Source organism: Fukomys damarensis, unplaced genomic scaffold (assembly GCF_012274545.1).
Source record: "Fukomys damarensis isolate Sample0158 unplaced genomic scaffold, DMR_v1.0_HiC HiC_scaffold_19, whole genome shotgun sequence".
Classification (NCBI taxonomy): Eukaryota; Metazoa; Chordata; class Mammalia; order Rodentia; family Bathyergidae; genus Fukomys; species Fukomys damarensis.
In genome coordinates, this window is record NW_022900931.1 from 55,280,390 (window position 1) to 55,292,155 (window position 11,766).

The 11,766-nt window shown below is 48.8% G+C and overlaps 1 protein-coding gene across 4 annotated transcripts in view; it reads right to left on the minus strand.

Moving 5' to 3' along the window:
- Gramd1a (GRAM domain containing 1A) overlaps nucleotides 1-4,044 on the minus strand; it is a 22,675-nt gene extending 18,631 nt beyond the window's left edge. For all 4 annotated transcript variants that reach the window (XM_010626316.3, XM_010626317.3, XM_010626319.3 and 1 more), the window contains exons 1-2: nucleotides 3,950-4,044; nucleotides 2,866-3,148 (exon numbers count right to left, since the gene is read on the minus strand). In XM_010626316.3, coding sequence (XP_010624618.1) covers nucleotides 2,866-3,119 — 254 coding nt within the window. In that variant the 5' untranslated portion in view covers nucleotides 3,120-3,148; nucleotides 3,950-4,044. The remainder of the gene's footprint in view (nucleotides 1-2,865; nucleotides 3,149-3,949) is intronic.
- Between the last annotated feature and the right edge of the window lie 7,722 nt (nucleotides 4,045-11,766).

Below are 11,766 nucleotides of genomic sequence, written 5' to 3' on the forward strand. Positions count from 1 at the left end.
ACGGGGCGGGCGCGGCGCGGCCTAGAAGCGGGGGGACCGGCCGGGAGAGCGCTGAGCTGCGGCGAGGGCACGACCGAGACGGATGTTTTATCAGAGCTAAACACCGACGCAGCACCTGCCTGGGCGCAGGCTGGGGACTCCTCTCCCTTAGACCCGGAGAAGTCCAACCGCTCGTGCCCCTGGCCCGGAGGGAACCGGGAGTTGACGTGGAGCGGCGCGGCCTAGAAGCGGGGGGACCGGCCGGGAGAGCGCTGAGCTGCGGCGAGGGCACGACCGAGACGGATGTTTTATCAGAGCTAAACACCGACGCAGCACCTGCCTGGGCGCAGGCTGGGGACTCCTCTCCCTTAGACCCGGAGAAGTCCAACCGCTCGTGCCCCTGGCCCGGAGGGAACCGGGAGTTGACGTGGAGGTGGGGGTGGCACGGCGGTGTGTGTGGAGGGGACCGAAGCTGGAGGGAACGGGTGGGGCGTGGAGGCCACCTTACCCCCGTCCCAGCCTCTGAACCCCAGTTCTTACACCAGGAGGTTCCAGGGCCTCAGGCTCTGGGGACTTCGCAGTCGCAATCCCAGTCTGGTTCTTACTGGTGCTGTGACCTTGGGCCAGTCACCCTAGGCGTGGGGATCTCACTGAGACAAAAGAAGCGAGGGCCTCATCAGCGCGGGGGAAACCCGGCTTCAAAAATGGGAAGTGACTTGCCAGGCCCCAGGGCTACAGGCTGCAGAGCCAGCACCACCCTCGCAAACCTCTGCCTGCTGGCGCCCTGGACTCCTTGCCCAAGAAGAAAGAAATATAAATTTCACCCTCCCAGGAGCCCCAGCCCAGGGACTTGATCCCTACCCTTCCAGAGTGGGTTGTCAGCACACACGCGCGCGCACACACACACACACACACACACACACACTGGGAATTGAACCCAGGGCCTAGGCAAATGCTACCACTGGGCTACATCCTCAGCCCCTTTTATTTTATTTTGAAACAGGGGCTCTCTGCGTTTTCCAGGCTGGCCTCGAACCTGCAATCCTCCTGGCTCCGCCTCCCCACTAGTAGGGATTTCAGGCATGTGCCACTGTGCCCAGATCCTGCCTCTTTTTGGAAAATCTCCATTCCCGTTCCTCCTTGGCCCTTACCCTTTCTCCTGCCCCACTTCTGTTTTGGTGGCTGGCAAGCCCCAACCTCTGAATCTTACTTGACCCCTCTCACCTACACAGAATCTACCAGCAACATGGTCAGCTCCACTTACACAATGCCCCTGAAGCTAAATTCTTCCCTCCCCCCTTGAGCCTCCAACCAGCTCCAGCCTTTATCTCCTGGCCAGGACCTTCATACCAGTCTCTTCTCTGGTCTCCTTTTCCTGTCCTTGGCCCCACAGTCTGTCCCCACCCACAGTTAGATCGGAGCCACCTGGCTTAGGCCCCTTCCCCAGGTAAAAGCACAGTGCTCACCTTGGCACGCAAGACTCAAGCATTGGACCCATCTCACCTTTCTGACTTTACCACTTCTTCTTTGGTCTCTGCATTGCTCATTACCCAGCCACCCTGCCTGGTCCTGTAACTCACCAGGCACATTCCTGCCTCTGCCTCAGGACCTTTGCATGTGCTATCCCTTCCACACGGGAAAGCTCCCCCCCCAGTTTTCCTAGCTACCTCCCACATCTGGATGTCAGAGAAGCCCCTTTTCCACTATATTCCTGTGTCTGAATTCTGTTTTTCTCTGCTTGTGTCTTCATTGGAAATATGTTTACATTTTAAAGTAGGGAATATTAATTTCAAACAAGAAAATATGTATTGGCCACCTATATCCCTATAACCCATATGCAATCAATGTGGACATTTGGGCCAGATTGCTTCAGATCCTTTTTTTTTTTTTTTTTTTTAAGGAGGAAATGAACTATTACAGCCAAAGGCCCACTTCCCATCCCTCCTTTCTCTCAGTACCCAAGGTCCCCTCTGCCTCAAAGTCAGTGTTGGTCCTTCCTGTGCGGTTTTTTTTTCCTTTTTTTTTTTTTTTTTCTGTATCTGGATGTATCCACCAACAATATAGTCTAGCATTTGGTGTTCTTTTCAAAAAGATACACACTTAGGCACCTATGGTATCATTTTGCAACTTGCTTTTCTTCACCATGGTTTCTAAGTTTTCTCCACACCCAATACACAGAGCTCGGCTTCATGAGTGTTCACTCTTACTCAGTGCCCATTGTTGGAAGAAACCACAGTGCATACTTCTACTTCCAGCCAAAGAACGTCTTTCCTTTTTCCCCCTGTGCCAGTGAACCTCCCAGTTCCTGTCTCCTTGGGGTAGGAGTGAGTCTTTGCAGACGTTTGTGTAGTTTTCTTTTGTTTTGTTTTGTTTTGTTTTTACTTTTTTTGTCTGCAGGTTTCAGCAGGAAATACCTCTTGCACTGGCCTCTAGCACATACTTAGAAATATATGTCGTGTCACAGAAGTCACAGGAAACCACACTTATTCTCATTATGCCTGCTGCATAGCCTTATTTTCAATCCTACTCTACGTCAGTTTGGAAACAAACTGCTGACCATGGTTTTACCACATCGGCTCTATGGTCCTTATGTGGCTCATGATCCACAGTTTGAAAACTTCTGTGTGGGTCAAAGGGAGGTGGGCGGTCCACTCCAGTCTTGCTAAGCCATGCTCAGCTGGGCTCAGGGTCGATGTCACAGGTTTTGTCTGTGCATCTCCTTTGTGACTTTGCCGGGGCCTGTGAGGCTAAGGCAACACACACCTGTAGCCCCCAGCCCAGACAGTGACAGCCAAAAGGATCCCACCCTCCACCATGAGGAAGGAGAGTTGCGGGGGAAGCCCTCTTTCCCATCCCACCACCAAGGTCCCACCACTCAGGACTAACCTGTCCTCGGACAGACTCTCTAGGTCTGGGCTCCTCAATCGCCACGAGCGTGAGGGTGTCGGGGTGCTAGGGAGTGACTCCCCATCACTGGATGGTGTGATCTGAATGGTGGGCACCGCCAGGAACATCCATGGCTCAGGGGCCAGGCCCTGGGCTCCATCATCCTGTGCCTGCTGCTCCACTGTGGGAGCAGGAGAGTCCTGGGTGGCACCCTGGTCCCCCTGGGGCACCCAAGACAGCAGGAGCTCAGCCATGACGAGGGCCTTGAAGAGCAGTGTGGTCCCTAGGGGCGAAAGAAGGCAGGTGAAGGGGAGGGTAACTGTCCAAGACCCTTCCGACTTCCCCTCTGCCATGCTGAGAGAGACGAGCTATGATTAAGAGCAGAGCTTAAGGGTCACAGAGATCCGGTGAGGTCCCACCTCTGCCATTGTCCTCCCCTTGTGCCCCTGAGCCTCACTTTCATCTTCTGGACACTGGAGGGTTTGGAGTGACATCCTGGGGGAGTATCAGAAATCCCAGCCATGCAGAGTAGTGCATAGGGAGGGCATAACAAGTGTCTGTTCGTGTCCCCAGGCTGGCAGTGTTTTCCAAGCATCTGCTAAGGCCATGCCCTGGGTGTTCTGTACACACTACCCCAAACCCTATGTCCCTTCCAGACTCAAAGCCTGGAAGGAGCCAGGTCTGAGGGGGCCCCAGAGACCTTGGGCCCCAGGAACAGCTGGTTAAGTGGAAAGAGACAGAACCAGGATTTATCATGCCTGTTTGCCCAGCAGTTGCCCCTCCCACGACAGAGGCCCAATGGCCAGTGGCCGCTGCGGCCTCCACAGCCTGGGAGGAAGCCTGGCAGCTCCTGAGGCTATAGCTGTGATGTTGGTGGCCAGCTGGGTCTGAGGAAGCCAGACAACAACCTGTTGGTCAGCACAACAGAGCACAGCAAGGGCTTCTTGGAATCCAGCTGCCCAGGAAATAGGGAAATAGGGCCTGTGGGACCCAGAGACAGTTTCCCTGGTTGGGGAAGACCCTGACCCTTACAGGCCAGGCCAGGACCTTACCAGGCACTCTAGGACCCCAGTATTCCTCCTACCTTATGAATTCTTCATCCTGTTCTCACAGGGCTCGGAATTGTATGATGAAGGCAGAAGATCAGGCCCTTCTTTTCCTTTCAAGTCCTGACTCAGCCACGGAATCATGACCTTCAAGCCAGCACAGCATGCTGGGCGGGAGTCGTGTTACTCTGCGGCCAGGCCAGCTGTTCTTGGAGGAGCGGATAGAGAAGGGGGTGGGGAGCTCACACTACGGAGGAGGCTGAGGAAGCCTCACCATGAGGAACGGGCTCTTCTTACCCTAGGCCTCTAGTAATCCATCCCTTGGTTTGACCGGTAGCCAGCTACAGTGTAGCCCTCTGTTCCCTGCTCTTCAGACTTGCTCTGCCCTGTTCAGAGACCCCTCCTACCCAGTGGCTGAATCCAACACATGTGCCAGTCTTCATCTTTCTGCTCCGCTCTTCAAAGTCCTGAACCTAAGAGCCCCTTCATTCCTTCTAGGATGCTCTCAGCCTCCATGACACTGATTCGGGGCCCACTCCAGTCTCCCTGACAGCCCCACCGCCCTTCTGTGTGTTCCTTCTCCTAAGGCCTAAACAGGACACAGTCCCCCCGCCCCCGCTCTTTTTGCAGTATCAGAGATCGAACTCAGGACCTTGTGTTTACCAGGCAGGCGAGGCACCTCTGAGCTAAATCCCCAGTCCCTTCTCTTCCTTTTCTCTTTCTCCTTCTCTCTCTCTCTCTCTCTCTCTCTTTCTCTGCACTAGGGAATGAAACTTGGAGCCTTCACACTGAGCTATATCCCCAGCCCTTTTTTGTATTTATTTTTATTTTTTTTGAAGGACAATTTTGTTAAGCCACTAAGTTACCCAGACAGAGCTAAACTTGTGATCCTCCTGCCTCAGCCTCCCAGAGTGCTGGGATTCCAAGCATGTACCACCACACCTGGCTTCCATTTCCATTTTAAATACATAATAGTGGGCACTAAAGGATGTCTGTATTGCAGACTGAGTTATATGGTGACAATAAAGGGAACCCCATACTCCACCCCGCATTTGAGAACCAGCACATCACGGAGGAGTACCCTTGTGACCTCATTAGGCCACTGCCCTTTCCACTTTCTCTCTCCTCTAGAAGTCTCATTACCCTTCACCTGCAAGTTATTATTCCATTCTCTTTCAAGTGGTTTTTAAAACACTGCTGTGTGTCTCTAAATGATATATTTTTGCTTTGCTTGCTTTTGAGCTTTATAAAATTAAACCACACCATATGTCATCTTCTATTCAGTATTCTTCTATTCAACAACAAAAAAGGCTTCTGTGCAAGTTTTTTTTTTTTAATTCAACATTAGAGTAGTGCTCCCTTATCCTGGGGGGAAACATTCCAAGACCCTCAGAATCATATCACCAAATCCTGTGTAACAAGTGCTACTTATAAGCACCAGTTCAGCGGTGGATCTGATAACCAAGATGGCTGCTTAACTAACGGTCAGGTAACATACACAGAGTGGATACTCTGGACAAAAAAGCATGAATCCCCATCCGAGTAGGACAGAGCAGGACTACCTGAGATTTCATTCCATTCCTCAGATGGTAAACAACTGACAAGTGAATTGTTGATCTTTGGAATTTTCCATTTAATATTTTGGGACCTCTGTTAACCAAGTGTAACTGAAACCTTGGAAAGTAAAACTGCAGACAGGGAAGGACTAGGGCAGTAATGGTGACCCTTTTAGAGATGAGAGCCCAAGTTGGAACCCAAAGCCCACTTATTTATCACAAAATGCCAACACTGCAAATAAACCTGAAGACTGAGGTTTTAGTTTTGAAAAAAAAGACTTATAGGTTAACATGTTTCATCTTAAAAGAAAACCAAATAACACCCATGCCATATGTCCGCCACCACCGGACTAGGGTATTTCTAAGACACATCCGTATGTAAGCAGGCTGACCATCTATTTCTGAGGCTGTACACTGTGTGAATTCCACACATTCCACTGTGCAAATGCATCACCATTTATTTATCTGTTTTTCCTACTGGCAGACTGTCTTTCTTCTGGTTTCCTGTTATGATGAATAGAGCTGTTAGGACTGCTCTCAGGTCATCCAGAGGTCCACTGATGGCCTGGCCACCCCTGCCCGATCTGTGCGAGTCTGTCCCTGAGTTCTCAGTTTGGGTCCGTCGATCTACTGTCCGGCCCTGAGCTATAAGACTGTCTCAGTTACACTAGGCCTATAGGAAGTCTTGATGTCAGGTGGACTAAGTCTCTTTATCTTCTTCCCACACCGGGGTCAGCTTGTGGAGTTTTTGGAGAGGAGGGGACTCAAAAATGAGAATTTAACTGTTGTGTTACAGCTAACAATTGATATCTGTACAATACAGGTTGAGCATCCCTAATTTAAATTTGAAATCCAAAATACCCCCTAATCTGAAACTTTCTGAGCCACAAGCCCAGTTATTCAAGGTACACAAACTTTTATCTCATGCGCAAAATTATTTTAAAATATTCTATAAAGTTACCTTTAGGACACATACAAAAGGTACGTATGAAAGAGAAATAAATTTTGTGTGTAGAATTAGGTTGCACCCCCAAGATATCTGATTATATATTCCCAAATCCAACAAATATCTACAACCCAAAACATGCCTGGTCCACAGCATTTTGGATTAGGGATTCTGGACTTGTACTGAGCTTTCCGTAGGGCCCAAATGGGGTCACTCTCTGTGTGTAGTGGTAGGTTTCCTCTAATGTGCATGATCCTGGCCAGCCTGCTCACATTTAGGAATGGGGCCTGGTATGAGGCTCAAGCCATTGGTTAGCAACTGAAGAGACAGCAGAAAATTGGAATAAGAATGTTTTGCTGTGGGGAAACTGAAACTCTCACCTAAGAATAGTATGCGGGAAAACTAGAACTGGTTAAGAACAAGGAGTTAATCTATCAACTCGATGTCAACAGAAACCATTGCGACCAGATAGAGCCTTCCAGCCCAAAGTGCATGTGGAATGCCTTTTGATCTTTAGGAATCGTAAAATGCTATGGTGTCTAACCATTCTCTTGTGTCTTTCTGCAGATGTTTCTTCTGTAGATTTTGCTGATAATGTGTGTATAAATAACCAGGTTGCCTCAAATAAAGCAGACAGTCTTTTGTCTCCACTCTGCCTAGAGTGTCTTTCCTTTTCAATCCTCACTCTCTCCTTCAGGTACTGTTAGACTAGTGGGAGCTGGTCCCCCACATTTTGCAGAAAAAAATTAAAGAGTTTTATCTAGAGAAACTCATTGGGGAGGTCTGTGGTATCTCGATGGACATGTCAAGTAGGCATGTGGCCACAGAGAGCTAAAGCTGGCCCCTGGAGTCTGCAGCAGGTGGAAATCACCCACCCGAGGGTAGCCTGCTGTCAAGTTGCCCCTCCCTCACCTGGCACAGCTCACCCCAGAACCCACCCTCTGTCCTTGCACAGTGTCTTCAAGAGATGTCTTCAAGAGATGGCATTGTTAACTTCAGATTCTCAGAGGCTGTATTTGGGCAAGCTGAGCTTCCAGTTCACAGTCTCTTTACCATTCCTGATCTCTTTGCAGGTGGATTCTTGAATAAGATTCATGGCTCAAATTAGGGCTGTGGAAAAAAAGAAAGCTCATTTAATCCCAGTGACCTTGGAAACATGGGAAAGTGTGTGTGCGCAAAAAGGAAATCTCAAACACAGCAAGATTACCTAAGAAGACCCTTGTCTTCCTCACCCTGAAAGTTCTGTGGATTGAAAACCATCCATCTCCATGTTAGTCAGCTTTCTGTGACCGTAACAAGTACCTGCCACAGTCAGCTCATAAAGAAAACAAGTTTCTTTTAGCTCACAGTTTGGAGGTTTTAGCCCATGATCAAAGGCCCCATTGCTTTGGTCCTGTGGCAAAGCAGCACATCACAGGGGAAGCTCACAGGAGAGCGAAGCTGTTCACCCCAACGCAAGCGGAAGAGGAGGGACTAGGATGCCACTTTCCCTGCCAAGGGTACGCTCTTGAGGCTCCACCTCCTAAAGTTTCCATCACATCCCAATAGCAGGAAGCTGAGGACCAAGCTTTTAACGCATGGTAGGGAGAGATTTAAGAAGCAAACCACAGCACACGTTTATTCCATTATCTCTGCCTTCCACACGTTCAGAGGATTGGCAGGGAGACCACCCACTGCAGTCCCAGCTGACACGCAGGGGTGGGCTGAGTGGGCCAGACCTTGTTTATGTCTGTAGAATTTTCCGTGTGAAGAGTGGATTGCATAGAGTCTGTGTTGATGAGTCTATTTTTCTCTCCTATGTGAGTGCTCAACAGAGTGTGGGTTTGTGTATTTCTGACAAACACTAAGCGGTAATGCAATGTTTACACTCTTCACAGACATCAAGATTTGCTATCTTGATGTTTGTTTCTGTTTCCAATGAGCTGTGATATCTGGTTTTTCCCCCCTGAATATACCCACCTGGCAAGTTTAGACAGCTAATTGAATCTCACCCAAGTTCTGTGTATACTTATGGTTTCTTCACCAAGTTTGTCTGATTTTGATCAAACCCTTCCCACATTGTTCACCCTCAAAAGTCTCTACTCCTCTCATGTTCTATCCTCACTTCTTTGTTCACATCCCGGGACTAAACTGAGCTCATTTCTTTTTCTTTTCTTTTCTTTCTTTCTTTTTTTTTTTTTTTCTGGTACCGGTGATCAAACTCAGGACTTTGCACTTACAAGGCAGGCAGAGGTACCAGTGAGCTAAATCCCCGGCCCATAGACTGAGCTCATTTCTACAAAATTAATGCATTCCTGTGTGCCGACTGAGCGTCTGTGGGACAAGTGGGACCATCCCCTCCCATCCATCCTCTAGCCTGATCTCCTAGACAGGAAGTTGTTGGGTCTTTGCTTCTCATGAAAGTCTGCTTTGTTTTTCCGGCATCTTGGATGAAGTGCAGGTGCTCTCACAGCAAGGACATCAAGCCCAAGGCCATCTCCAAACCTTAAACTTGAACTGTCAGGGGAGGATGTGTGGTGTGCCTCAAGTTGCCTGTGGAATTAGCACTTTGGCAAGAACAGTACAGGAGGGATGAAGATGGTTTTGTTTTTCATTTTACGAACTAGACGATTAAAGACTGGGCCTCGGAAGAGTTTCTTCTTTCTCTCTAGTTCCCTTCTGAGCACCTACTTCTCTGTTTTGCTTCTCATTTCATATATTTTATTTCCACCTTGAAAACTCTGAGAGGCCCAAGATATGTTGTAAGAAAACATGCCTATTCTGCTTCTCGAACCCTACAGAAAATTACTTTTCTGACCATTTGAGTTCATTTCTACAAGGACTTGTCAAGGCCAAATACAATACGTTCTGTAAAAAAACCACTGTTTTGGAGGTATCTGTAACACTCAGTGGAGCGCCCATCACACTTGGCACCCTTGGATGCCCTTCTGGGTCTCCAACGTGGTGGTGGAAGGTCCATCTCTGCAGTGAGATGAGGGAGGGGAGCTTCTGATCAGCTGCAGTTATTTTCTAGGCTTTTCCCTCTTCCACTGGCAAGCACATTGTCAGCTGCTCTTCTGGAAAATGGAAATTAAGCCGCAGACATACAGACACACTCCCTGTAGTCAGGGAGCTTACAGCCCTCATTCATAAAGCGTGGAAGTGTTATTACCCACCTCAGTGGGTTTTGAGAGGATCTGATGAGATAATACAAGGAAAATGCTCAGTCTGGGCTCGAGCACATGCTGGATGACCCATCACTGCTGTAGCTATTGTTATTTTATCACCCTAAGGGAGCTTCTGAATGAGCACCCATGGTTCATGATTTCAACAATCCCATTATACAAGATGCTGGGATTCAGATGCTGGGGAAACAAAGCTAGGAGCGGCATAAAAATCCTAGAATGCTTCCCCCCATTAGCTTTGCTTAGCTCTGGGTGCTTTTTACACCATTATTAGGAAAATGCTTAAAATGAGAAGGTGACACCTACGTGTTTCCAAAGAGAGCCAAGAACGGAGGAACGGGAACAATCCCAGTTTGCTTCACAGTCAGGTTTGTGAGAAGAGCCCCCCATACAGAGCAGGTTGCCTTTGGTGTGGGTCATTGTTTTCCATTTTATATATTGGGATAACACTTATGTTTTTGTTTTGTTTTGTTTTTGAAAAAAATTCAAAATACTTAAATATGGCTAATTTTAATGGGAAGCAGCTGGTCCGGCCCCGGCAAGGCCAGAAAAAAGCAGGGCAGGAGTAGGTAACCGGCTAGATCACTGGAGGAAGCCCGAGCTGCTGAGGGAATGCACACCGCTAGGGAAAGCTTGGCTTTCGAAGTGGCCGGCACTGCAACACGGGTGTGCAGACACGCCCACAAACACACCGTGCTCTGAATGTGCTGGAAACTTACAAAGTTGCTACCATCTGCCGTGAGATGAAGCAGCGAGATGAACCTCACCCCTTGGGACTGCCTGACCTCGGACTCCCAGCCTCCAGAGCCCAGAGCCCAACGGAATGGCAGTGACAGCATTTCACCCCAGGGCGCGATGACTAGGACCCCCCTGAGTTACCGGAAGTGTTCTGCGTGTTAATCTGTGTATCGGCAGCATCCGTGTAAAAAAATTAATCATGTGTATATGCTGCACCTCAGTGAAGAGCCAAAAATAAATAAAATGTTAACGACGGTGCAATGTACCATCAATGTTCAAACTATTTTAACAGCTTTTATGGAAGTAGAGCTGAGGGGTGACGAACTGCACACATTTAAGCTACAGAGCTTGATATCTGATTTTTAACCAAGGTGTACACGCGTGAAGCCATCACCACGGTCAAGCTAATGACACGCCTGCCACCTCGTAAAGTTTCCCCCTGCTTCCCCCACCCACCCCGCGCCACTCCATCCTCAGATCATTAAAATTTTTATGTTAAGAATTTTTGGAAACGACAACAACTACAATGATGACATCACTGCCATGTATCTTCTTCAAGGAATTACGCCAGACCGAGAAGCAGAACCCACAAAGCCATACCTACTCTCCACTCACTCATAACTACAGTGTCTGAAAGCTCAGGAGGGAGAGCTGTAGATACAATGCAAGTCAAGAGTGCAGGAACCAACGCCCATGGCTATGATCACAGACTGAGCCTGGAAGGCCCCACAGGCCCATTTAGCTGGACAGACCAGCCGTCACTTATTTTGGAACACGAAGAACAGGATGGACAACCTAGAAACTGGAACTTCCCTGGACTTGGCCAGCACTGAGCCCTGGGGCCAGGGAGACAGCGCATGCTCTCTGGGAAGCTGCCTGCCTACCTGCCAAGGAGGAGGCTGGGCTGGGCTGCTGCACACGGAGTGACTTTTCTGCTGCCTGCCCTCCTGGCTTGTGGAGCAAAGGAAGATTAGACAACTCACACAGACACATATTCCCCCGAATCAGGAACTTCACTGGAAACCAGGGGCATTTCCCACTAGGCACAGGCAAAAGTTTCCTCCTGCCCCCTACAAAGCTCTTCGGTGAGTTGCACAGGAAGAATTGCTTCATCCATGAGCCAGAGGTAATTCAAAGAACCTCTAAGCAATGCGATTAGTGCTAGGGACCTGTCCCCTACTTCAGATGCGTAAATGATAAGATGAAGTAGTACAGTCAAACGTTAGTGGCAGAGATGAGCACATATGGTTCCTTCAGCCATTCTGTGTTCGCAAGTTCTCACTAAAAAGTCAGAGAGGGAAGGATATTCAAAGGAAGTGAATAAAAGATAAACACAACAGTAACAAAAATTTGTAGAAGGGCCAGGGATTTAGCTCAGTGGCACCACACCTGGGCTGTAAGTGCAATGTCCTGAGTTCAAACTCTGGTACCAAAAAAAAAAAAAAAAAAAA